We start from the raw sequence: 23,673 nt of genomic DNA, 5'->3' as shown, positions 1-23,673 counted from the left end.
GTGTTCCGCAGCGCCTTACAGAGTATATAACCTAATAAGTGAACAAGAAACGAGTAATTTATAGTACATTACAGCGCAGGGCAAAAACAAGGTTTATATACATTGCTGCAATAGCGATTAAAACACTCACAATAAGCAGCAGGGAGTCAGCAGTCAAGTGTTAGGTGCCCTTGTGGGGAGTAAGGAGCAGAAGAAAGTGTAAGGAGAAGCACATGAGGGAAGAGGTCCCTGTTCATAAGAGCTTACATTCTAAAGGGGAGGGGCAGACAGACAGGCATGACACAGACGGGGTAGATAGGGAGGAAAGAGCATGAAGTGGGTTAGGATGAGAGCGGGAAGGCCTTGATGAAGTAGTGGGTCTTTTGAAGATTTAGAGAGGTAGAGAGTCTGATAGGAAGAGGGAAAGAGTTCCAAAGGTAGGGAGCAGCACAGGTAAAATCTTGGGAGGAGGAAGTGGGAGGAAGTAATCAGTTGGCAAGAGAGGCTAAGTTGAGCTAAGTGGATGGGAGGGAGTGTGAAGGGAGATGATTGGCATCTGAAGGGGAGCCAGTGTAGGGCTTGAAGGAGAGGGGAAGCAGATGTAGAACATTTGGAGAGGAAGATGAACCGAGCAGCAGCATTGAGGACAGATTGTAATGGAGAGAGGTGAGAGACCAGATAGGAGAAGGTTACAGTAGTCCAATCTGGAGATGACCAGCGAGTGGATGAGGGTTTTAGTAGCATCCAGGGTGAGGAAGGGTCTAACCCTGGAAATATTTTTGAGATGGAAATGGCAGGACTGCGAGAGGTCCTGAATGTGTGGTTTAAAGGAGAGGGAGGAGCCTAGGATATCTCCAAGACAGCGCACTTTGGGGCTAGAGGAGATAGTTGTGCCATCAATAGAAAATTAAATTGTGGGAAGTGAGCTAATGGAAGAGGGTGGGAAGATGATCAGCTCAGTCTTAGACATATTAAGTAAGTGCTGGGACATCCAGGAAGAAATAGCAGAGAGACAGTTGGAGATACAGGTGAGAGAGGGGAAGAGGTCAGGGGTAGAAAGGTATATTTCAGTATTATCAGCATAGAGAGGATATTTAAGGTCAAAAGAGTTGAGAAGTTCACCTAAAGAGGACGTATATAGAGAAATAGGAGAGTTCCAAGAACCTTGGGGAACTTCTACTGTTGGTGGAAGTGGGGGTGGAACTACATTTCCCAGCATGCTCTGCCACAGTTTTAGCATGCCCTAATAGCAACACTGTGGCAGGTCATGTTGAATACCCCTGATCTAAGGTAAGGGATCCCTACCTATGTAACGGAGTGTTAGGTTGTATAAACCTCCCATGGAGGTGAATTATCCTCCGTTAACAATATAGTCAGGTGCATAAATATTGGGACATTGACAGAATGTTCATATTTTGGCCTGTATTCACCACCACGATGGCTTTGAAATTAAACAAACAAGATGTGCTTTAACTGCAGACTTTCAGATATAATTTGAGGGCAATTACATCCAAATCAGGTGAACGTTGTAGGAATTACCACGGTTTGCCGGGCAGAGGAACTTCTGAGTTTAACACCCAGCAGTCCTTCTGCACATGCCCAGAAGGCCGCGGGGGCTCAGCCAGGAGCTTCCTAATAAGAAGCCCATAGGCTTATATTGGGCACCGGAATGCAACGCATTGTGGTGCTTAGTACATTTGAGGAATGAGGTAAAACCCTCGAAAACTGCATTTTCGGGGGTTTTACTGCATTTTTACCTTTAGTACATCACGCCCATAGGAGAGGCTGGAATTGGGAGAAAGACTTGGTGCAGTTGGAAATCTTGAATCGGAAGCTTTCTTTTACATGTTACACTGCCAACACCAGTACATTCACCTCTAAAATCTATAATTAAACTTCCTCTAACTCCCTACCATCACAAAGAAATAGTCCTCAACTCCCTGCAGTACTAAACACACTACTCTGTATTGACACTCCCTTTATTGTCACACTAAGGGGCCAATTCAGCAAGAAGTGCCGCAAATCGTCATCAGAAAGTTTGCCGTTCACATGTATCCTGAAAAGGTGTTACTCTTCCACTGCACCTCCATTGGGGAACAAGGAAAAAGTAGAAATGCTGCTGGTATTGATGTGCTGTTCCGGAACAGAAGTCTTGCCACTAACAGGCTATTAAATGTGGCATAAAGCCTCCAAACATTACACTATGTACCCACTATCTATCATAATACTCACTAGAACCCTATGGGGGTGATGTATCAAAGCTTTGAGAGAGATCAAATGGAGAGAGAAAGTACCAACCAATCAGCTCCTGTCATTTTTCAAACACAGCCAGTAACATGGCAGTTAGGAGACAATTGGCTGCTACATTATCTCTCTCCAAAGCTTGATACATCTCCTCCTATGTGTAACACTATACTCTACACCAGGGGTTCCCAACCACGGTCCATGTTTTAAGGATAGCCACACTTGAGCACAGGTGACTCAATTAGTACTTCAGTTATTTTGATTTAACCACCTGTGCTGAAACATGGATATCACTAAAACCAGGACTGTCAGTGTGCCTTGAGGACAGTGGTTGGGAATCACTGCTCTACACTGTCTGCATACTCAAACATAACATTATGATCGCCGCACAATCTCATCATTCATGGCCTTCATGATAGCAGTAATTCCCCAGGGTCCACTAACCCTTACAGCAAACTCCCTACATGAAACATTCACTTTCTATATATCCCATTGAACATCTTTAAAGTTCCACACAATCATAAAATGAATTTCTACAACAATGCACCATTATTTCCATATACCTACATCAAGGGGACTACCCAAGCTTAGCACACATATTACACGGCCACATTTTTTAGGAGAACTCCTTGAAACAGAACTTAAATAACCAGCAGGTGCCGGCCCCCACAGCCAGAGAAGTGGGCTACTGGCCCTGGGCAGCGGCACAAGTCACACACCCCTCCCTAGGAGTCACCTGCTATTCTGAGGCCTGCTTCAACTACTTTCACTTCAGAGCAGTTCAGTGCACTAAGAGTGTATAAGGGTACATGCCTCAGACATGCTAGTACCATGTTCTGTCAGTATGGCCCATCCATGATGGGTTGGAAAATAGGTCAAATCTGCAAAGTGCCGTGTCCCTACACGATATAAAACACAGACATTTTCACCTAGGAGTAAATATAGCCAATTAAAATCAAACGTACGGCCTTATAACAAGACACACCAATGTGCATTTGGATGCGATGAGCAAATCGCATACCACCTAACAAGCACACCATTCGTACACCACCAGCTTTCGGCACATGGCTGTTATTTCAGTGTTTGGAATTCCTCCATCCACATGCTATTAAAATATACATACCTTGCTATGGGGTCTATTCATCATCAAGGTCAAACATGCGTGAAGTCGCTGGGGATGCAGTGGATCCCTCTTTGCATCTCCAGAACTCCTTCCCATAGAAGAGAGCAGGGCCCAAAGAACAAGCGTCATCTAAAGATGGAGTTTATTCTCGTAGACAAACTCCGAACACTACGTTTTTGGATTTTGCTGAATATCAGGTGGTCCTGTCGGACCCCTGATAATAAATGGCCCATTATCTTAAATATGCAGAAATTGGAGTTTCCACATGTGTAATAGGCCATTTTAGTTATGATGAATAGGGCCCTGTATGTGGAAAAATTTAATACAGCCTATCAGTTACATAATTACAACTTAAAATTTGGCAGTTCCTTATGCTCTGTCCCTAAATATCATCATTTATTCATAAATCACCATGTACCACAAATTGCTTTGGTCTTATCTTTATACATTGACTAGAACATCCTCAACCTTTTACACACATCCTACACCTATATTTATGTCTCTCTCCTTCTGCTCTTATTAGCTGGTGACACGTCGGCAAATCCAGGCCCCACCCACACACCGCTGATTCCCCACTGTATATAAATCTAGCTAATCCTCTAAAAAACATCATGTGTATTCCATTACCCTCTAAATCACTAAAATGTGCCTTGTGGAATGCACACTGTTTGTAACAAGTTATCATACAACCATGACCTCTATTCTCAAACAACCTCAACCCTCTGGCAAGAAAAGAAAAATGGCTCACACAATCAGACACAGCTTCCCCTGCAGCACTTTCACACGGTGGTCTTCACTACACACACCCCATCAAAGGACTGGAAACAGTAAAGAAAGTGGAGTTGAATTATTACTGTGCCAAATTTTCACAAACCGTTCTAACGTAGGTTCCATCACTCATGTTTACATTGAAGTACATTCTATCAGGAGTTTTAACCCATTCTCTCTGCGTATTGCTGCTATCCCCCACCTGGCCCACCCGAATATTTTAACATTTTTCTGCCTGGCTCCCTCACTTATCTTCGGACATCTCCACCATCATGGGTTATTTCAATATCCCTATTGATAGACCTCAAACTCCTGCCTCCAAATTACTCTCTCTAACCTCCTTTTCAGCCTCTTCCCAGTGGACTGACACGTACTCATCTGCCTTGATCTTGTTTTCATCAGACTATGATCAGTTTCTGATTTCACCAACACTCCTTTCCCTAGCTCAGATCACAACCTTATTACCTGCATGCTCTCTTTACTTCAAGCTCAGTGTCACTAAAATCTACCAAGCCTTCTCAAACCTGTAAAAACATTAACACTAATAATTTTCAACAACTATCCAGCACTCTGCAACAACTAATGTCAAGTTGGCAGTCAAGTATTAGATGCCCTTATGGGGAGTAAGGAGTAGAAGAAAATGTAAAGAGAAGAGGTCCCTGCGCGTGAGAACTTACATTCTTTACTCTCGTTCCCAACACTCCACAGAGACAGCACTGGCCAAGCTAATGAATGATATAATCAATGCCAAGTCTAAAGACTATTACTCACGTCTTGTTCTTTTGGATTTCTCTGCTGCAGTGCCTAAAGTATTCAGGACTCATCCTACTTATCAAATCGCTCTTTCAGTGTTAGTTTCTCTGGCTCCTCCTCCTCTTCGCTACCTATATCAGTTGGAGAACTGCAAGGCTCAGGCTTAGGTCCTCTGGTTTTCTCTAGTTATACCACTTCTTTTGGCAAACTTAAAAACGCTTTCAGATTTTAGTATCATCCGTATGTGGCCGCTACTCAAATCTACATATCCTGCCAGATTTGCCACCATCTGCGTTTGTCCATGTTAGTGAATGTCTTTCTGCCATTTCATCTTGGATGTCATCTCACCACCTCAAACTTAATCTTACCAAAACAGAATTAATTATATTTCCACCAGCCAATAATAGCTACCAAAAATCTACAATCTCACTGCCTAGGTGTTACCTCGATTCTGAACTGTCCTTTGTTCCCCACATTCAGTTTCCAAAGTATGTTACATACTGTACATCTATAAAAACCATATCCAGATATCTTGCAACTGTAACTCTGTTTATCAAATTCAAATACTAATTTTAAAACTTTGCCAGTTCTTGTTTCCGGTTGTTCTCATTTAATCACGTTTGACTGCTTTTTTCTGTTTCTTGTACTTTATTGATGATTGTACCACCTCACAAAAAAAGTAATTAAAAAAAATACAAAAAAACATATCCTGAATAGACGCGTACCCTACACATAACACTGCAAAATCTCTAATTCATGCACTCATTATCTCCTGCATTGATCACTGCAGGAGTCTCCTTATTGGCCTTCCCCAAAACAGACTCACACCACTATGGAAGAATTTGAATGCACCCATGAGGCTGATCTTCCTCGCTAAAAGTTGTCTGCTGCTTCTCACTGTTACCATCTCCATTGGTTACCTGTATTCTTCCAAATTCAAAATAAAATACTTTTAAATTACACATAAGGGTATTAACCAAACTACACCGACATACTGTACATTTCTTCGCTTATCTCAAATTATTTCCCAACTTAACCTCTCTGCTCTGCGTAACATCTGCGTCTCTCATCCACACACATCGCTGCTCCCATTCATGGTTACAGGATTTTTTTCAGGCTGCATCCAGTCTGTAAATCCCACACACTAAGACTTTCCTCTAGTCTCCAAACCTTCCAGCATTCTCTGAAAACTCACCTCTTCAGACAAGCGTATCAAATTCCGGAACCATCCACATAACCTCCATAAGCTAGCTTACCCAACTACATCCCCTCTATCCAGTCCGCACATAACTTTACATATTTTCTCTTACTTCACTTTCGTATCCTCCTGACCCCAGGCCAACATCGCTGAGCAACTGGATCATACAGCACCCCCCCACCCCGGAATACATATGGGTATCCCGGCGGTCAGAACCTCGATGCTGGCATCCCGACAGGGTTAAAATACAAACACCTGATGGTAGCTATTCTAACCCTCCCCCTACCCTAAACCCTCCCTCTCCAGTGCCTGACCCTAATCTGCCCGCACCCTAAATCTAACCCTGCCCCTTAGTGCCTAACCCTAACCCCCCCCCCCCCAGTACTTAACCCTAGCCCTGTACTTACCTTCGAGATCCCGGTGGTCAGGATACCAGCACTGGTATTCTGACTGCCGGAATCCTAGCAGACGGGATATTGACCGCATCCCAGCCCACCAAGAGCCCCTACAATCTGACTGGAGTAATATGCAATAAGTAACACTTATTCTCAAGTATTAATGCTTATTTCCCTATAGATTGTAAGCTTGCGAGCAGGGCCCTCTTACCTCTATGGTGGCGATTCAATGGTCTTCACCCGTGGCAGTGACTAATAGGCGCCCGACAGAGCAATTCAATTAATGCTCTATTCGTACAAGCAAATGCAGCAGGTGGACACATTTCTGTTCGCACCTTCCTGAGGTGGCAAGCTATGGAAAGTCCTGGCTTAAGTGTGCCCAAACAGCAGTTTGGGCACGTTAACCAGGACTTTAGACAGGTTTAGCTGTTTTACAAGGCTAAACACAGTCTATTTGGGCGCGACATGCGCAAAAAGGCATGATCTCCCTGTGTGTCTGTTATTACAGAATATACTGGCGTTATACAAGTACATGTTAATAAACATGTTTGAAAGACTCAAGGTGAGATGTATGAAACAGTCAATGGAGACGTTCCCCATAGCAACTAGTCAGCTTATAGCTATAATTTATCTAGCACAGTGTATAAAATGACAGAAGCTGATTGAGTGCTATGGGCAACTGTTCCGCATTACCTCTGGAAGGTTTGATACATCTCCTCCCCAACCCTCAAGATCACAACAATACCTAATATAGCTGCAAAGCAATAGCAAAATGTCAACAGAAAAGTACTCTATTATAAAGAAATACTTCAAATACAATGGGGTTTAGTTTTGTCTCATAGAAAAATAAATTATTTTCTGTAGTTTTGAACAGAACAGGAACCCTGTGATTCAAAGTAAACCTGCAATATCTCTACCAAGAGAGGGTCGCCACTGTCCTCTCATGACCCTATGCCCCACACGGTCATGGATGGTCATCATTTTAGCCAAAGGTCAGAGCTCCGTACATACATCACAGTCCCCAATGCACAGATTTCTAAGCCTTTAAAAGCTATTGCACTTAAAACAATAGTGAAAATGCTAGTATGAGCACAACACACAGTCAGCGTCAACTTGCTGCACACAACATTAACATCCAGACAAAGGGATTGTTGTTGTGTGCTTTCCACCAATACGGCACTGCCAGTACCCTGACCATATCCTTTGTTTGAGCAGGGTTAACAGAAACACAGCTGCACAGTGTAGATTGCTGTGCTCACAACACTGCTTGAGCTGTAAGGGCCTCTGCTCAGCAACTCAACAGCTTCCTTCCATCTCACAAATTAAACTTCCTGTCTTTCAATTCCTGCATTTAATCCAGTCTAGTTGGGGCAGAGTCTGCAAGGTACATCAGTGAGCATAAAAATATACTGTTTCCCACTGAACTGCAAGTATAAGAAGAAAAGTATTAAGGGGCCTATTTATTAAAATTTTTACTCAAATAATGTGAAAACTGGTGTTTTCACAACCTTTTCACAGGTCCCATTAATTTACTACAGAGCAATTGGTGTAGAATTCGCATAATTCTACTTCAGTCCAAACCCTAAACGATCACATATTTTTAGTAAGCAGATTGCATTTCCCATACTGCTAATGGGAAATGCCATCTACCCAGATTTACTAAAATTGTATTGTGAAAATATACCAGGGGAAGCCCTGCTATAACATCGCCACCTGGAGATGGCGTTATCCAGGGTTTCCCAGGTTCCAAGAATCCTGCTCTGACAGGCAGAGCAGAGCTGGCCCCCTGTGATCAGCTTTGTGGTCTAATTAGACCACAAGCTGATCATTGAAAAAACACAAAAACACTTACCTGCATCCAGGGACCAGTGATCAGTGCTCCGGTGATGTTCTCTGGGGCTCCGGTCAGCTGGTCTCTGTGCTCCTGCACTATGACACTAGTCAGCTGCTGCATAGAGCAGCTGACCGGGGATCACAGTGCAGAGCCCCAGAGGACATCACCGGAGCACCGATCACCAAGGTAAGTGTAATCTGAGGGGTGGGGGGGTCCCTGGGGGGGTGGTTTCTGTATCCGGTGGCAGTGCATGTGCAGACAGATTCTCCCTGTATTTTTTTTACAAAAAATTCAGGGAGAAGTGTATGGACGGGATTCGCAGGGACAGAGCTATATTGCAAGCTCTATCTCTGCATGCGGATGTTAGTACATCCATGTGATATTTCCTAAATGCGCAATAACAATTTAGTCGGAATTATCCACTACGACCGCATTTTAAATGCGGATTGTAGTAAATAGGACCCTAAGACACAACCTCCTAAATATAAATAACATGTTGCGCAACAACATAAAGAGAACATATAGGTAGAAAATAATGGTTGTTGAATGTATACACACACTCACAGTATATATCTAGGAAAAGCTTGTTGTAGAAGCACGCTATCCTTGAAGTATCAAAATACAATAAAAAATCATCTAGTTCTCACTATGGGGCATAAAAGCCGCATTAACTAAGGACCCCCTCCGAAAAATGTTTTATATTGTAGCCAACTGTTTCAGAGGTTGATGAATTTGGCTAGATCCCTCATCCCCATGTGCACTCTCGAGGGTTCGTTCATCGCATTGACTAAATGCTGCTCAGTCAATTTAATAAACGACCCCATGCTTATGGAGGCGGCTGGTGAACGACATAATGTGCGGTCGTTCACCAGATTGTGTGGTGGCAAACGACCGCACGACATGTCATTCATCACACTGTGCGTCGGCCGGGTACACACATCGCCTAGTGTTTACGATGTGATGAATGACATGTCGTGCGGTCATTTGGCACCGCACAATCCGGTGAAAACCGCACCGCACCGTTCACAAGCCGCCTCCATAAGTATTGGGTCGTTCATAAAATTGACAGATTGAGCAGCATGTAGGCTTGATCTGTCGATGCAATGAACGACCCCGCAGGAGTGCATACGGTCGCTCATAGCGGGTACACACTGGCTGATGTGGACGACATGAAGTGCGATCCGCCGGATCGGACGACAAGGTTCAGACTTTTACGGGTACTGCATTTGCGATTGAAAATAGAGAGACAGCAGCAAATATAGGAAATATCTGCAGTGGTATCCTCTTAGTATATTTGGGTGGGGAGGAATTAATGTGTAATTCATCAGAAAAGTGCAGTTTTATGAGGCCCTTCCACAAGAAGAACATAAACAGGCTCCTAAGTCTAAACAGTTCATAAAGCACACGGGGCTCATACATCTGCAATAAATTGAGGTAAAATCCCTTTTCTGCAGATGAGTGGGTCGGTGGATCGTGAGAACCCAACATATGTTGGAAATCCTTGATTTGCTGATTCCGACCCTCCCCCCCCCCCCCCCCAAAAAAAGCCATGTTTGAAAAGGCACAATAGGAATTTGAACCAGAATAATCAAGTGTACCTCATTATTGGATAATCAGGAAGTGCCACCACTCTTATGTAGAAGCAGAACCTCTGGCAGTTTGGCCTGAAGCAGTCAGGTGTTACCACTGTGCCGAGGAGCAACATCTGCAGTGATCTCAGAGAAGCAATTATTGCTGTTCATCAGTCCTAATAATTTGAAATCTATTATTCCACAAAATGGATAACTTTAAAGACTTGTTAATTGGGTGGTGAGAGGTCATCCCAGCAAATACACCCAAAGATTACACCATATCATCCTCCAAGAAATTGTAAGGAACCCAAAAGCTAAATTCATGGAAAAATTTACACGTGTTTCTCATCACAGTGATTGCTATAGTTTATGACTCAACCACTAAGTGTAGCTAAGAGTAAGACCACCACATAACCCTACCCTCGGCAATGGGATGCAGTTATAATACAGACCGCGGGGATTCTAACGATCAGAATGCCGGCGCCGGAATCCCGACAACTGTCAGAATCCTGAAGCCGGCATCCAGTAGGTTTGCAAGTAGTGGGGTTAGCAGGAGGGTTAGGTTTAGGCCCTGGGAGAGGGGGGGGGGGGGTGTTAGGTTTAGGCGCCAGGGAGGGAGGGAGTGGTAGGGAGAGGGTTAGGATACTGGCCAACAGGTGTTGGTATCTTAACCCTGTCGGGATGACAGTGGGATCCCTAGTGCCGGCAGCCCGTACCCGACCCCCAGCAACAAGAGTTCAAAACCATAATCATTTTATTGATTAGGTTAACAAAGCTGCATCAGAATGAAAACACAAAACTTCTACAACAACCTACGCTGGACCTACGACACCACAAAGGCGTCACTTGCTCTTTTAATATAAGGGTATAAGGTGATTCCATGTTAAGTGGGCCAGGGGTTCCTACCTGACTGACTATCTCCAATTTTGATAGTTGCACCCACCCCCACTTTGAGGGCCATAGTTTTGCTACTATTGCATATTGTGAACTGCATATTTTCCAAAAGTTAGTCTGACATATAGGCCAACCTTCTAGTAAAATGTTATCAAATTTGGAGATGGTCAGCTGGGGACGATCTTCAAATTTGGTCCACTTGACACGGAATTACCCTAAAGCAAAGCGTAAAACCATCTACAATAACAACTGAAGCTCATCAATGCTACCGGACAATGAAGCCAAGCACGCCAACAAATCCACCATAGAATTATTTATTTATTTTTTTAATCAAACTTTCATATAAATGAATGCCCTCAAATATCAAGTAAATTAAGTGGTGTTAAAAGGAGGATAGAGCCGCAAAATGGATGCTTCTTGTAGGTGCAAGTGACATGCTATTCAATCGTGAAAATTATTATAATATATATATATTATATATATATATATATTTATTTATTTACACAGACAGTCCCGGCTCTCCCTTCCTCCATATATAAAATAATAGGACGGGTGCCCACACAAATGCATCAAAGATGCTATATACTTCCCATGGGTGTGGCACTCCTGGACGACATCACTCACTCAGACAGCGGCATAATACGGCAACGTTTCTGTGCCTGTTTATTAGTGTGGCACTTTCATCAGGATGACCATGGTCATCCTGATGAAAGTGCCACACTAATAAACAGGCACAGAAACGTTGCCGTATTATGCCGCTGTCTGAGTGAGTGATGTCGTCCAGGAGTGCCACACCCATGGGAAGTATATATATATATATATATATATATATATATATATATATATATATATATATATATAAAATTTAAATTAACATATGCTGCCTAAAATTCAGTGATTAATAAAAAAGGTCAACGAAAACACACTTGTAAATAAGTTGTTTTTTTTTTTTTTTTTTTAAACAAAAAAAAAACAAAACACAGCTTATGCCTCAGGTGAACATACAATAACTTAATCCTGATGAATATTTATAAGCACATTTTAGTTCTCTCTGGGGTCACTTGCAGAGAGGGGAAAAAGAATTCCACATTCACCATGCAAGATGCAGACAGTAGAAGTTGGTATTTTGTGCAGTACATACATAGCACTTTTCACACAATGTCATTTATACGGAGAATGCTAATGGCAATCTCCAATCAAATATCTCCACAGGGTACAAAGCTTCCCTGGCTGCTTGGGAATAAAGAAACAGACGGCATGCTAAAGAGAGTCTCTCCTCAGATTTACAGGAATCTGGCTGCATGTTATAGCACAAAAGAAGAAACAGACGCCTCAGCCTATGGCTTCAAAGTGGAGTTCAATCAGTGTGGTGAAGATAGAGGTGGACGGAAAAGGTCCATCTTGAGATTTTACTCCACGCTGCATAATTGGACGCTGCTAGAATATCAATGGGAAAGGTCGGTTCACACGGTTGGAAACAAAAATATTCAAAAGACCCAATCTAGCTGTTTTGCAAAGCACATTCCAATCTTCAAGTACAAGGCTAAAATAGAACCATAGCCTCAGAACTGGGTAGTGGTTTATCCTCCAACTCTTAGCACCAAACTGCATGAAAGCAAATAATACTTTAACACTTAAATTAAATGTAAATAAAATATTCAGACAAATTGGTTGGTTGTGGACTCTTCCTTGCCCCCCTAAAGGTACTATTTTTCATGCAATATGGCAGCACAGTGGTTAGCATTGCTGTCTTACAGCACTGGAGACGGGAGCTTGATTCTCGACCAGGGACCAATGTCTGTGCTGTTTGCTTGGGTTTCTTATGGGTACTCCGTTTTCCCACATTCCAAAAAACATACTGGCAGGATAATTGGCTGCAGAGTAAAATACACCCATATGCGCATGATAGGGGATTGAGGGGTCTATTTACTAAACAGTGTTAGGAGATAGAGTGAAAAGTGATAAGGTGCCAGACAATCAGCTTCCAACTGTCATCTCACAGGCTGTGTTTGAAAGCTGACAGTTGGGAGCTGATTGGCTGGTACCTTATCACTTTTCACTCTCTCCTAACACTGCTTAGTAAATAGACCCCTGAGACTGCGAGGAGTAGATTATCTAAAGTACTAATTTTTAGAAGTGGAGGAGATGTTGCCCATAGCAATCAATCAGATTTTACTTAACATTTAAATAGTACCTTCTAGAAGATAATAGCTAGAATCTGATTGGTTGCTATGGGCAACATCTTTACTTCTATAAACCCACACTTTAGTAAATATACCACTATATGCTAATGGGGGCAGGGACAGATGTGAATGACAAATATTCTCTCTCCATACGGTGTTGCGCAATTGGTGGCACTACAGAAATAAAAGAGGATAATAATGCATGGCAGGATAGACTGACTACAACAGGCTATAGGCATGGCACCTATGCATTAGTCCTGGAAGTACAGACAGGTCCTAACAGAGAAGGACCGCATGCAGTTACGGCTCTCCTTAACCAGACAGTATACTGTTATCATGGCAGAAATTAGATTCAGCAGCTTCTGAGGATAAACAAAATGTATATTATTTATTCTATCTACGGTGTCAAATGGGTAGAGGGGGTCTTGGTACATTACAGTGCTGAGCTGGATTAGGGGAGTGGGTGTGAATAAAGAACAAAATTAGGATTTGCTATTGGTCCAGTTAAGTTCTAGTAACACAGTTAATAGACATTAGCTTTTTGTTTCTCATCCAATATTTATTTTCCCCTTTGTCTCACAGCTGCATGTAATGTAATGAATACTAAGGGGTGTTCACTTTATGACAACATTTCTCTTTAGTAGGTGTTTGGTTCTGTTCCCTGGCACACACTCTCATACTTAGCAACATTTCCCATGGGCAGTGAAGAGAGCTTCACAAACTCTGGCACCAGAAGTGAACAATGGCAATCTCTGTGTTATGGGCTGGAAGCGGACTGAGGACTGCTGTACCTGGCTTGATTGGCTGCAGAAGCCCGTGCCACATTCACTGCCTCCAAACCCAGGTGGTTTGAATTACCCATTTCTTGTAGAGCTGGGGAACTGGAAGTGCTCTTCTCTGCCAGTGTGCAGAGCACCTTCAGAAAGGGTAGCTAATGCAGGTTCCAGGAGAGTAACCTTCACTGAGCTGACACCAACCAAATAGGACTACCTGGGACAGAAGTATGGGAGACAATGGAGGCGCCTGCTGCCGGACGCCAGCACTGAAGGGGCACCTCCTCCATCACTCACAATATATTCACCCATTTAGGGCTGTAAATATAGGGGGGCACTAAATGATAACTTGCGCCACTGAGGACTACCCCTGATGTGAGTGTGCGCTGTACTCATTTTACAAAACTACCTATATGGAGCTTCAAATCTTGATGTATTCATATGGCAGATTAGATAGATATACTGTGTGGGAATACATAAAAGGTTCAGAAGTTCAATTTCTTCCAACATTACAGGCTGTTTGTCCAGTGAAAAAAAAAAAAAAAATATATATATATATATATATATATATATATATACATACACACACACATATATATATATATATATATATATATATATATACACACACACACAGTACCTGGCCACAAGTTTGCTTGAATAACAGAATACAAAAACACCACACACATACTGTAAAAATAGATTATATATATAATCATATCTCCAGTTATTTATATAGCGCACACATATTCCGCAGCGCTTTACAGAGCATATTTGGCCATTCACATCAGTCCCTGCCCCAGTGGAGCTTACAATCTTTATTCCCTACCACATGTACACGCACACACATACAAACTAGGGTTAATTTTTTTGGTGGGAGCCAATTAACCCACTAGTATATATTAATTTTCTAAGAAGTGAAAACAGCTGTATTCCTGGAACCAGAGTCTCCCTTCTGGGAAAGCCAGGGAAGTTTCAGAATAAAAAGTTGCAATTCCAAGTATAGGAAAACTTATTTCTTTTCCTTAGCAATCACTGCGATTTACAAGAAAAGAGAAATTCTCAGAATTTTGTTGTTTGTTTGTTTTGCAGGGAAGTGAGTAGTACCTGTGAAGATACTGGTACAGTATTCTAAGCAGTCTCACATTTCGTGTCATTCCACTAAAGCCTACATTGAAAATGCCACATTCACATAATAAATATTGTGTAACCACTGGCTTACAAGTCAGCCAAGTCATGGCTGACCAGCTTTACCTACCGGTGTTAACCTTTACTCTTATGCAATTAACATTTACTAAATACTGATAATTAAATACTAAAGAAGCGCTGTTTACATTCTTCAAACTTTTTACTAAAAAAAAAAAAAAAGAAAAAAAAGTGTCATAAAATCCTACCAGACTTTACTTTTCAAATAGACTAGAAATAGTATATCATACAGCTCACTGCACTTGAAATGTGGGTGACACACACACAGTCAGGAAGAGTAATTCAGCTAAACACGAAATGTGTCTCCCACAAAACAACAACCGTACGTACCAAGGGGCCTATTCACTAAGCCTTGGAGAGAGATAAAATGGAGACAGAAAGTCACGGCCCATCAGCTCCTGTCATGTTCCAGGCTGTGTTTGAAAAATGACAGGAGCCGATTGGCTGGGACTTATCTTTTTCCATATTCTCTCTCTCCAAGGCTTAGTGAATAGACCCTCAACTGCGGTGCAAACGCACCTGATTTTACTCAAAATAGTTTACCTATAGTTACATAGAACTTTACTTTTTACACAAAGTCCAGGTTAGACGCATTTATGAGCTTAGTTATGCCCCCACAGGCCCAATGTCCCCTCCATTTCATTACTGGATTTAAGACATTAATGAGGAGAAACCGAGCAGTATTATTTAGGAAAATGCTAAAGTGGTAATTAGATGGACTCTTTCACTCTACACCAGGCCTGGCCAAACTGTGGCTCTCCAGCTGTTGTGAAACTACAAGTCCCAGCATACCCTCTGACCAATCAACTGGTAAAGCATGCTGGTACTTGCAAAAGGTACACAGAACACTTTGATGGTGGAGTATGAACAACCACCATGAAGGTGTGGGCCATGTCGTTATGTGCTTAGCAGAGACGTAAGCTCATAGAAAGGTATCATGGTTTTGGTTTGTGGGTTTTAAGAGGCCATTGTTGGGTTTCAAACTGTTTTGAGCCAAAACGAATGCATCTTCCATGCAATGATCTACCAGCACCTGGCATCATGATAAAAGCAGCACCTAACAATGCGATTTTCCATTGTATCTAATGTTAAGTTAGAACTTGCACAATAAATTGCAGTTTGGCAGGGAGGTTATTATTACCACTGGAGTAACAGGGAATGAGCTCAATAAAGTCAATCCAAATAAAAATTATTGTGAGGAACAGAATTCCCTTGAAACCTGCAGATGTCAGGGAACTATGGGATATGATAAAATTCATTTTGGGAAGATTCCTAGTGTGTACACAAGAAGAACTGCAGAATATTTCAATACGTATTTGTCAAAGGGTAGTTGGAGCAGGTTAATGTTCTGCAGATTTCTACATAGTCTAGTTAACTAATAGTCAGTTTCTGGATAATCGGGGTTTATAAGGTTAATTATTGCCATAGAGGCAAAACCTATAGCAGCCCTGGGAGACTACACCACAAATGCCTAATACAGCCATATTTATGTGCTCAGTACACCCGGTGATGCTAAACACAAACCTGACGCATGGCTGCCACCCCACTCACGGCACAATCATGCCCCTCTATTACACTGCAACACCCCCTGCCCCAATCTGGCCACCTCCAATGTTGGGAGATGTGCTAGCAGACTTATGTTAAGGGAGGAGTTTCTCCAAGCAGAAAGTTTGAGTGACAGCTTTGCAGAATTGAGTAGATTGGTTGATTCATTCATAAAAATGGGGCAGGGTCAGTGATGCCACAGTAATTATAATGGCTGCAGAATCAGCTTTTTGACTTGTATGAGACCCCATCAGGGTGCTGTATTAAACATGTGGGAGATCTATAGCAATCTTAGGTTGATGGAGGTGCCACTTTTAACACAAGATGTATATCCGTACAAGCTGGAACGGTAGGCACAAGATGATTTGTATGCCTGTTTAGTTGATTTAGATCAAACTGGCCCCAAACCACCCCCCATTTGTTTGGATGTTTGCACATGATCGGTTGCCCGGACTAACGAGACCCAATGGGATCCAGTTTAACCACCAAACAACCAAGTCTTTCCAACACTGATACCCACATGTGGCCAATACCATCACAGATCTTGGCATTCATGAAAAAAGGCTGCATGGTCAAATGTTAAAGTGGCCACATTATTACACAAGGGAACAAATGGGAAATGTATTCAATTCTATGCATACTAGTAATTGTTTTGCAACTAAGCAATAGGATCAGGGCTATAATTTGCTTGGAGGGGATCCAATTCTAAACGCAGGGATGTAGAGTCCGGCTTAAGTGCCCAAAGCTATTCATTTGACTGTTTCCACAGACTAACACCGTGATTAGCCCCGCGGCACAGGAGGGTGCAAGCAGAAATCCTTAGTTGCAGTTTTACAGCGTAAGCAATTGGATAGCTCTGAACACTTAACCACGGAGCTATATCCCTGCAATTAGAACTGAATCCCCCACCCATGAAAGACAACATCAACATTAAATTTAAAAGACTACAAACTTCCACCTACATTCATGCTGGGTACACACTGGCCAATATATATCGTCAGTTCAATTGAACGGCTGATATATTGTGGGTGCATCGGCCAGTGTGCACAGACAATATGCCTAAGAACGTCGTCATCAGCCAGCCGCCCGTACACTTGCTGCAGAGGCCGCGGGGAGCACGACGTGACCCGCGGCCAGATAGCAGATGATGGTTGTTCAGTGTGAGCTGCAGATATATCGGTTATGTGTATACCCACCTTTATTTTGTGCCACGGATTTAAGATAGAAGCCCACAGATCAAACACTATTGTCCTGGCATACTCAAAGTTGTAGCTCAACAAAAGGCAGGATGCCCATTGGTTATCTACACCTATCAATGGCTTTTTTTTCGGTGAACCATGGGAAAAAAAGCCGATTGTGTTCCAAAGAAATTACTGATTGGTGTCACTACTATACCATTCTTTACTTACTTTACAGACAGTGTGGGGGGTAATTCAATTGCTGTTTGGGCACCCGACGCAGCCATTCAATTGTTGTGATGATCGGGCACGAGTGCTGAGGGCGCTCATACCCTCCTGAGGTGGAGAGCAGAAATGTGCGAAAAGTCCGGATTTTGGGCGCCCAAACTGAATTTCATCAGCGAAAAGTAATGGGCGCCCAGTTATTCATGCCTGATCGGCACAACATTTGAATATCGCCCCGTCACTTTAGATGGGAGATTGGGCGCGCAAAATAATTGAATTTCCCCCTAAAAAAAGAAAATCGCACAAAAAAAAATAAATAAACCCATCCTGAAACAAGCTGTGCATCAGTGTGTGTACATGACATTCCAAAAACACAGTAGGTTATGTCTAGCTTTAATTCAAGTCTAACATGGTAGTTGTCCAGGAACAATCTTACTATTAGTCCTGAATTACTGTAGGCCACTGCAAATAAACATTTACTAGTGCTAGTGAAGCACTGAGCTAAAACTCCACCACAGTCTTGACCCGGATAGGTAGCTGGTAGAAGAAACCAACAAAATTAAAAAAAAAAAAAAAAAAAAAAAGAAGTGACCAGTGAACAGGTCTACATAGCAAATACAATATGGAAGCCGTACTCCTTCGCTTATCTAATCTTTCTTTCCTCAGAGTAGGGGGACCTTTAGAAAAACCTGAATAATTTAACGATCGATTCATATAACATTTGATATAACATTTCATGAATATTCTATTATAACTTCCATTAGTACCATTTAGAAATATGTGGTCAAATTGAACAATTGTTTGTTAACATAATGTGGACTGAAGCAAGGATAAGTGGTACTTACTCTGATCTCATTCCTGCGTATCTCCACATCACACACCGAATGTCCCTGGTGGGCACCACTATAGTAGCAGCAGAACTGGCACACCGCCACCTGTTCAGCGTCACAGTGGTACAGCCGATAAGCGTTGTGTTGTGGGCAACTCCAGGCCCTAACATCTTCAGCCTCTACTAGGAGGTGCCCTCTGGCAGTGGAGGGCTGTTGTAGGTGGGTCTGCACGTGCGACTGGCAGCAGGGTGCTTCACATCTCAAACAGATCTTCTGGGCAGGAAGTGGAGGTCCCCTTCTACAGAATACACAGTGCAAGATAGAGGGTGGCTTATCTACATTAATAGAATTGAATTTTTCGACAATGTTCGTGAGTTTAAGGTTCTTTTCAAGGTTAGGCTTTTGATTGTAGGCCTGGTTGCACTCAGGGCACCGAACAAGACTCGCCTCTTTTGACCAGGCCTCGCTAATACACCCTCTGCAGAAATTGTGCTTACATGGAAGCTGAACAGGTTCTACAAACACATGCAGACAAATGGGACATATCAGCTCTTCTTCAAAACAATTTTTCCAATTTTCCGCCATTTCCAACTAGGCAGTGTAACGTATATAACGTTGTTTGCTCGTGAACTGGAAAACAGTGAGTCAGGAGTAATGTCAATCAATTGATTTTTATCCTTAAGAAAAAAAATATATATTTATAGCAATGTTTGTACTATCAGATGAAAAAAGTATATATATTATTCTTTAATCTTAGATTTCAAATAAAAAAATTTTTTATAATTCAACCAGTGAAAAACAATAAAATCATTGACAGTAAAATTATTGGGCAGTGATATAACCTGTTTTTGTGGTTCTTACTTCACAGCACATATTCCACGTAAAAGGAAATTTTACAACACAAACTCCTCTCTTTTTTTTCCTAGAGGACCAAACCCAAAACCCCAAAAGAAAACAAAAAAAAGTAAGCCACGTTGATCTAAGATAAGTCGTTCATTGACAGGTTTTAATTTTCGAAAAATCTAATAGGACTCCTTTAAAAATTAGCCAAGCAACCAGATTCTTGAGGTGGTTTCCATAGAGAGCGATCCCGAATGTTGCTCTGAAAGAGACAGTTCAGTCTTGCAGATCAAATTCCAGCCTAGAGCGAGAAAAAAACCCTCCCACCTCTTCCTTGTTTCGCAAATGAGAAGGGAAAAAAAAAAAAGAAAAGGGGGCATACAAAAATTGCTTTTAAGCTCTGCGCAGAAGGAGCTGCCCGATATAACTCTTATTTCTTATCACCTGTAAACAAAAGCCTGACAGAAAATAAAAATACGAAACAAAAAAAAAAGGCAAAAATAAAAACAAACAAGCTGGATAGGGATCAGTGGATTAGGCTTTGCATGCCTTGATCAAACTGAAAAGGAATTTCTCACCAGCTAATCACAACCCTCCCCCCTTCTGTCTCCCCCTCCTGACATGAAAGCTATTTCTGATTTTACATTGAATCTTCAAGGCTAGTGTCAGCGGGCCAATGAGCGAGACAGACACAGAAAATTAGCACATTCTGTTCTTAAAAAAAGAAAAAAAATGTGATCCTTACCATGAATATTTAAAGTGCTCTCGATTAGAACTTGTGTAACGCACCATGCAAAAAAAAAAAAAGGGAAAAATAAATTGTATATATTTAAACAGATTAATCCAGACGCCCCTTTAACTATGCTCCTTTTACAGATAAATTCTGTTTAGAGGAAACTTCAAACTGGTCTCACAGCTGCCTAGTCTTTTGGCATTATCACCAGATCATCACACAAAAAAAAAAAAAACACAGCTACCTTCAGCCATTTTGTTTCTTAATCCCTTTAATAAAATTATATATCTATTTTTCTATCCCAGTGATATATATATATATAAAAAAAAAAAAGAAGCTTACTGCCTCCCAGTCCTTGTGTAACGAAATAACACAACAGCAACAACAACGAAAAATAAAGAAAAAAAAACCAATCCTTTTTAAATCACCGTCTCAATAGAACAGAACTGGTCAGGAGGTGGGAGGCACTGCATAAAAAAACAAAAAAAAATAACTGATCATAAATAAAAATATATTAGATTTAATATAAAATATGTATGCAGGTTGAGCATGCAAACATTCAAAAAAAAGACGCACAACGCCCTTCCTGATGCATGTAGAATGATCAATATGATATAATAGGATTTCTGGTGTCTCCTTTCACAGCAGGTTATTTGTTAAATCCCAAGAAATTACATTTGTTTTGTATTTTGTTTTTGTTACAAAATGAGATCTGCAAAAAAATATATATACAATGTTTCTTGCAATGTCAAGATAGGGGTATCAGACCACAATCTGTATTATTCCTCCAGCCAAAAGATCACACACAAAAAAAAAAATACAATTAGTCCCAGTTATTGTGCTTCCCTTGTTGGATTTTGAACGGGGATCCAAATCTGATGCAGCCTCCTTGATTCCTGTCTATTTAAATGCCCCCCCAGGTCCAGTCACACAAGAGTCCCCCAACCAGTCCAGTAGCACATGAAGGCACCTCTCTTTCCAGTGGGGAGATTGCTATTACAGCTTCCTCGGTGCAGTCTGCAGAGCTTTTCTGAGATGCCAGGGATTTCTCGGTGTAGCCCCCCAGGCCAGAGGCAGATAGATCCACAGGGAGGGAGGGGGGGATCGAACTCGTGTCACCGCCTCACTCAGCCTGTCTGTGCAGAGAGCAGGGCAGCAACGGCGGCAGCACCAGATTACTTCCCAGCCAGCTCCGCCCCCTCTGCTCTGGCTGCGTCACTGCTCTCCTCTCCATGCAGTGCAGGCTCAGCGCGGCTCAGCAGCGACCCCTATCTTTACTTTCATTTCTGCCAGGGCTCTTTCTGTCTTACTGCCAGAGCTGTTTCTCTAGTCTTAAAGGAACACTAATAGCCACGTTTGTTATTTAGTCTGGGGATGGTTTCCTGTAGCAAACTTTGTAATGAACTGAACTTTTTTTGGCCGGACAGGAAAATGAATAAAAAATCCCCCAGTTTTTTTTCATGAATTCACAAAAACCTGTTTTGATGAATCCTCAAAAAAACTTAGAATAATGAGTAATCAAGGCCTAAGATATCCAGAAGGTTGCGGCAGGGCCGTAACTAGGGTGGTGCGACCTGTGCCATGGCACACGGCACCGTAGGGCAGGGGGCGCTGTTTGGGTCTGTCAATTTTCCTGTTTATTATCATTCTCACTTGTAGCTTCCTCTTATTTTATCCCCAGCATCTCCTGGCCTCCCCTATCTCTTCCCTGGCCCTTCCCCATGAGGCCATTCCTCTTTTTTGGGTGCATTATGTCCCTTTGAAAAATGAGGGGGGAGCCAATGCTCTTTCTGGCACAGGGCACCAAAAAGTCTAGTTACGGCTCTGATCACAAGAGGGGCAGAGATTTGTTCACAAGCGCCTAATGTTTACAAAAACTACATATTCTGATAACATTTATACAATCTAGAAAGAACAGAAGGAGGGCACACTATCGTGAAGCATTTAAAGATAAAAGCTTTTACTTCTGAATTAAGGGGGTCATTCAGACCTGCTCGCGAGCGGCAGTACGCTCGCAAGCGGGTCGATGTTCCCCACTGCGCATGCATCATCGCTCCGGGTCTCGCACCAAAGGGGGCGTGCTGTCGATGTTGATTGACAGCATGCCCCCTTTGGTGGGCGTGCCGGGGGCGTGCCTGCCAGACGGAGGCGTTCCCTTGGGAACGCCTACCGTCTGAAGCCGGCCCCACTGACATCACTAGTGATGTCAGTGGGAGTGATTTTGGCTCTGATAGAGCCAAAATGACTCCAGGGCTTGCGGCAGCGAGACCCTACCACAGGGTCTCCGTCACAAGCCCGATGGTCGCGATGGTCAAGACCATCGCGACCATCATCATGGACGCTCGCTATAGCTGTGGGTGGTAACCCAAAGCTATGCGAGCGTCCATGAGGACGCTCCAAAAAAAGGTAGGAGGGCCCTGATTCAGAGCGAGCGCTCTGGTCAGAGCGTTCAGCTCTGAATCAGGCCCTAAGTGCAGATACACCAAAACTAAAATCAAAAGATATAACAAGCCTTTAAAAGCAGGTCAGCACAATCACGCATTTCCGGACCACACTTTGAGCCGCAGATATCCTGCATCCACTTCAGTTTCAGCAACTGGAACTGACAGATGACTTCACTTGGTCTTTTGTCATTAGGCCACTCCCTACGCGTTTCATCACCAATTTCCAAATATTATGCTGGTAACTATAGACAGACCAGGAGAAATATGAAGTGTTCTGTTTCCTCCATGGATGGTGATAATCTTTTTTTTTTTATCCAAACAAAGGTTAGAAGTCAGAAGGTCATGTTATAATACAGTATATCTGGCAGCTGAAGGACCTATAAATGTCTAGTTTGAGAACAAATAAAATAGGTAAGTATGGCGTCTACTGTAGTACACCAGGAGCACAGTAGAAATTGTACTTGGCATCATACAAATATGCCACATGTCATCTACATCTTAGGCATGATGTGTATTACTGTATGTGTAGTTGGGGTTTCTTATTAAAGGCACAATTTCCTGCAAAATTAAGATTTGTTTAACAAAAGTCTGTCTGGTTACCTGTAAGAAGTCACATTGTTTTCATATGTATGTTTCTTTGAATTGTGATTCAAGCTGCTGTTAACGATGTACAGTTTGTCATGCGATTACCATATCAACCACAGTCACATGACATAATGTTGTGAGCAGAAAGGCTGTGAAAGCCCTCTTTCCATAGCATGCAAGGGCCCTCCTTCATCTACATGTGATCCATGGAGAACTGTGTGACTGATTGGCTATCACTCAGAGATCAGGTTACACTCTGCTGGGAAGAATCAGAAATCAATGCTTAAGGTGGCCAATTATTGCACAGTACATATCTGTGACAGAGCATAAATGAACGCATCTGTCAGCCATGAGAAATCTTCCTGTATGCCC

The 23,673-nt window shown here is 42.3% G+C and overlaps 1 protein-coding gene across 6 annotated transcripts in view; it reads right to left on the bottom strand.

Annotated features, from left to right (window-relative positions):
• Positions 1 to 21,397, bottom strand: part of TRIM8 (tripartite motif containing 8) — an 82,710-nt gene extending 61,313 nt beyond the window's left edge. Inside the window, exons 1-3 of one of the 6 annotated variants that reach the window (XM_088448706.1) lie at positions 20,615 to 21,397; positions 20,285 to 20,314; positions 18,715 to 19,329 (exon numbers count right to left, since the gene is read on the bottom strand). In XM_088448706.1, coding sequence (XP_088304832.1) covers positions 18,715 to 19,284 — 570 coding nt within the window. In that variant the 5' untranslated portion in view covers positions 19,285 to 19,329; positions 20,285 to 20,314; positions 20,615 to 21,397. Of the gene's footprint in view, positions 1 to 18,714 lie in introns of all 6 variants that reach the window. The other 5 variants (XM_088448704.1, XM_088448703.1, XM_088448705.1 and 2 more) reach the window with 5 other exon arrangements.
• Between the last annotated feature and the right edge of the window lie 2,276 nt (positions 21,398 to 23,673).

This window comes from Taudactylus pleione, unplaced genomic scaffold, assembly GCF_031769625.1.
Source record: "Taudactylus pleione unplaced genomic scaffold, aTauple2 ptg000464l, whole genome shotgun sequence".
Lineage (NCBI taxonomy): Eukaryota > Metazoa > Chordata > Amphibia > Anura > Myobatrachidae > Taudactylus > Taudactylus pleione.
Note: the sequence above shows the minus strand (reverse complement) of the source record. Positions and strands in the feature narration are given on the sequence as shown.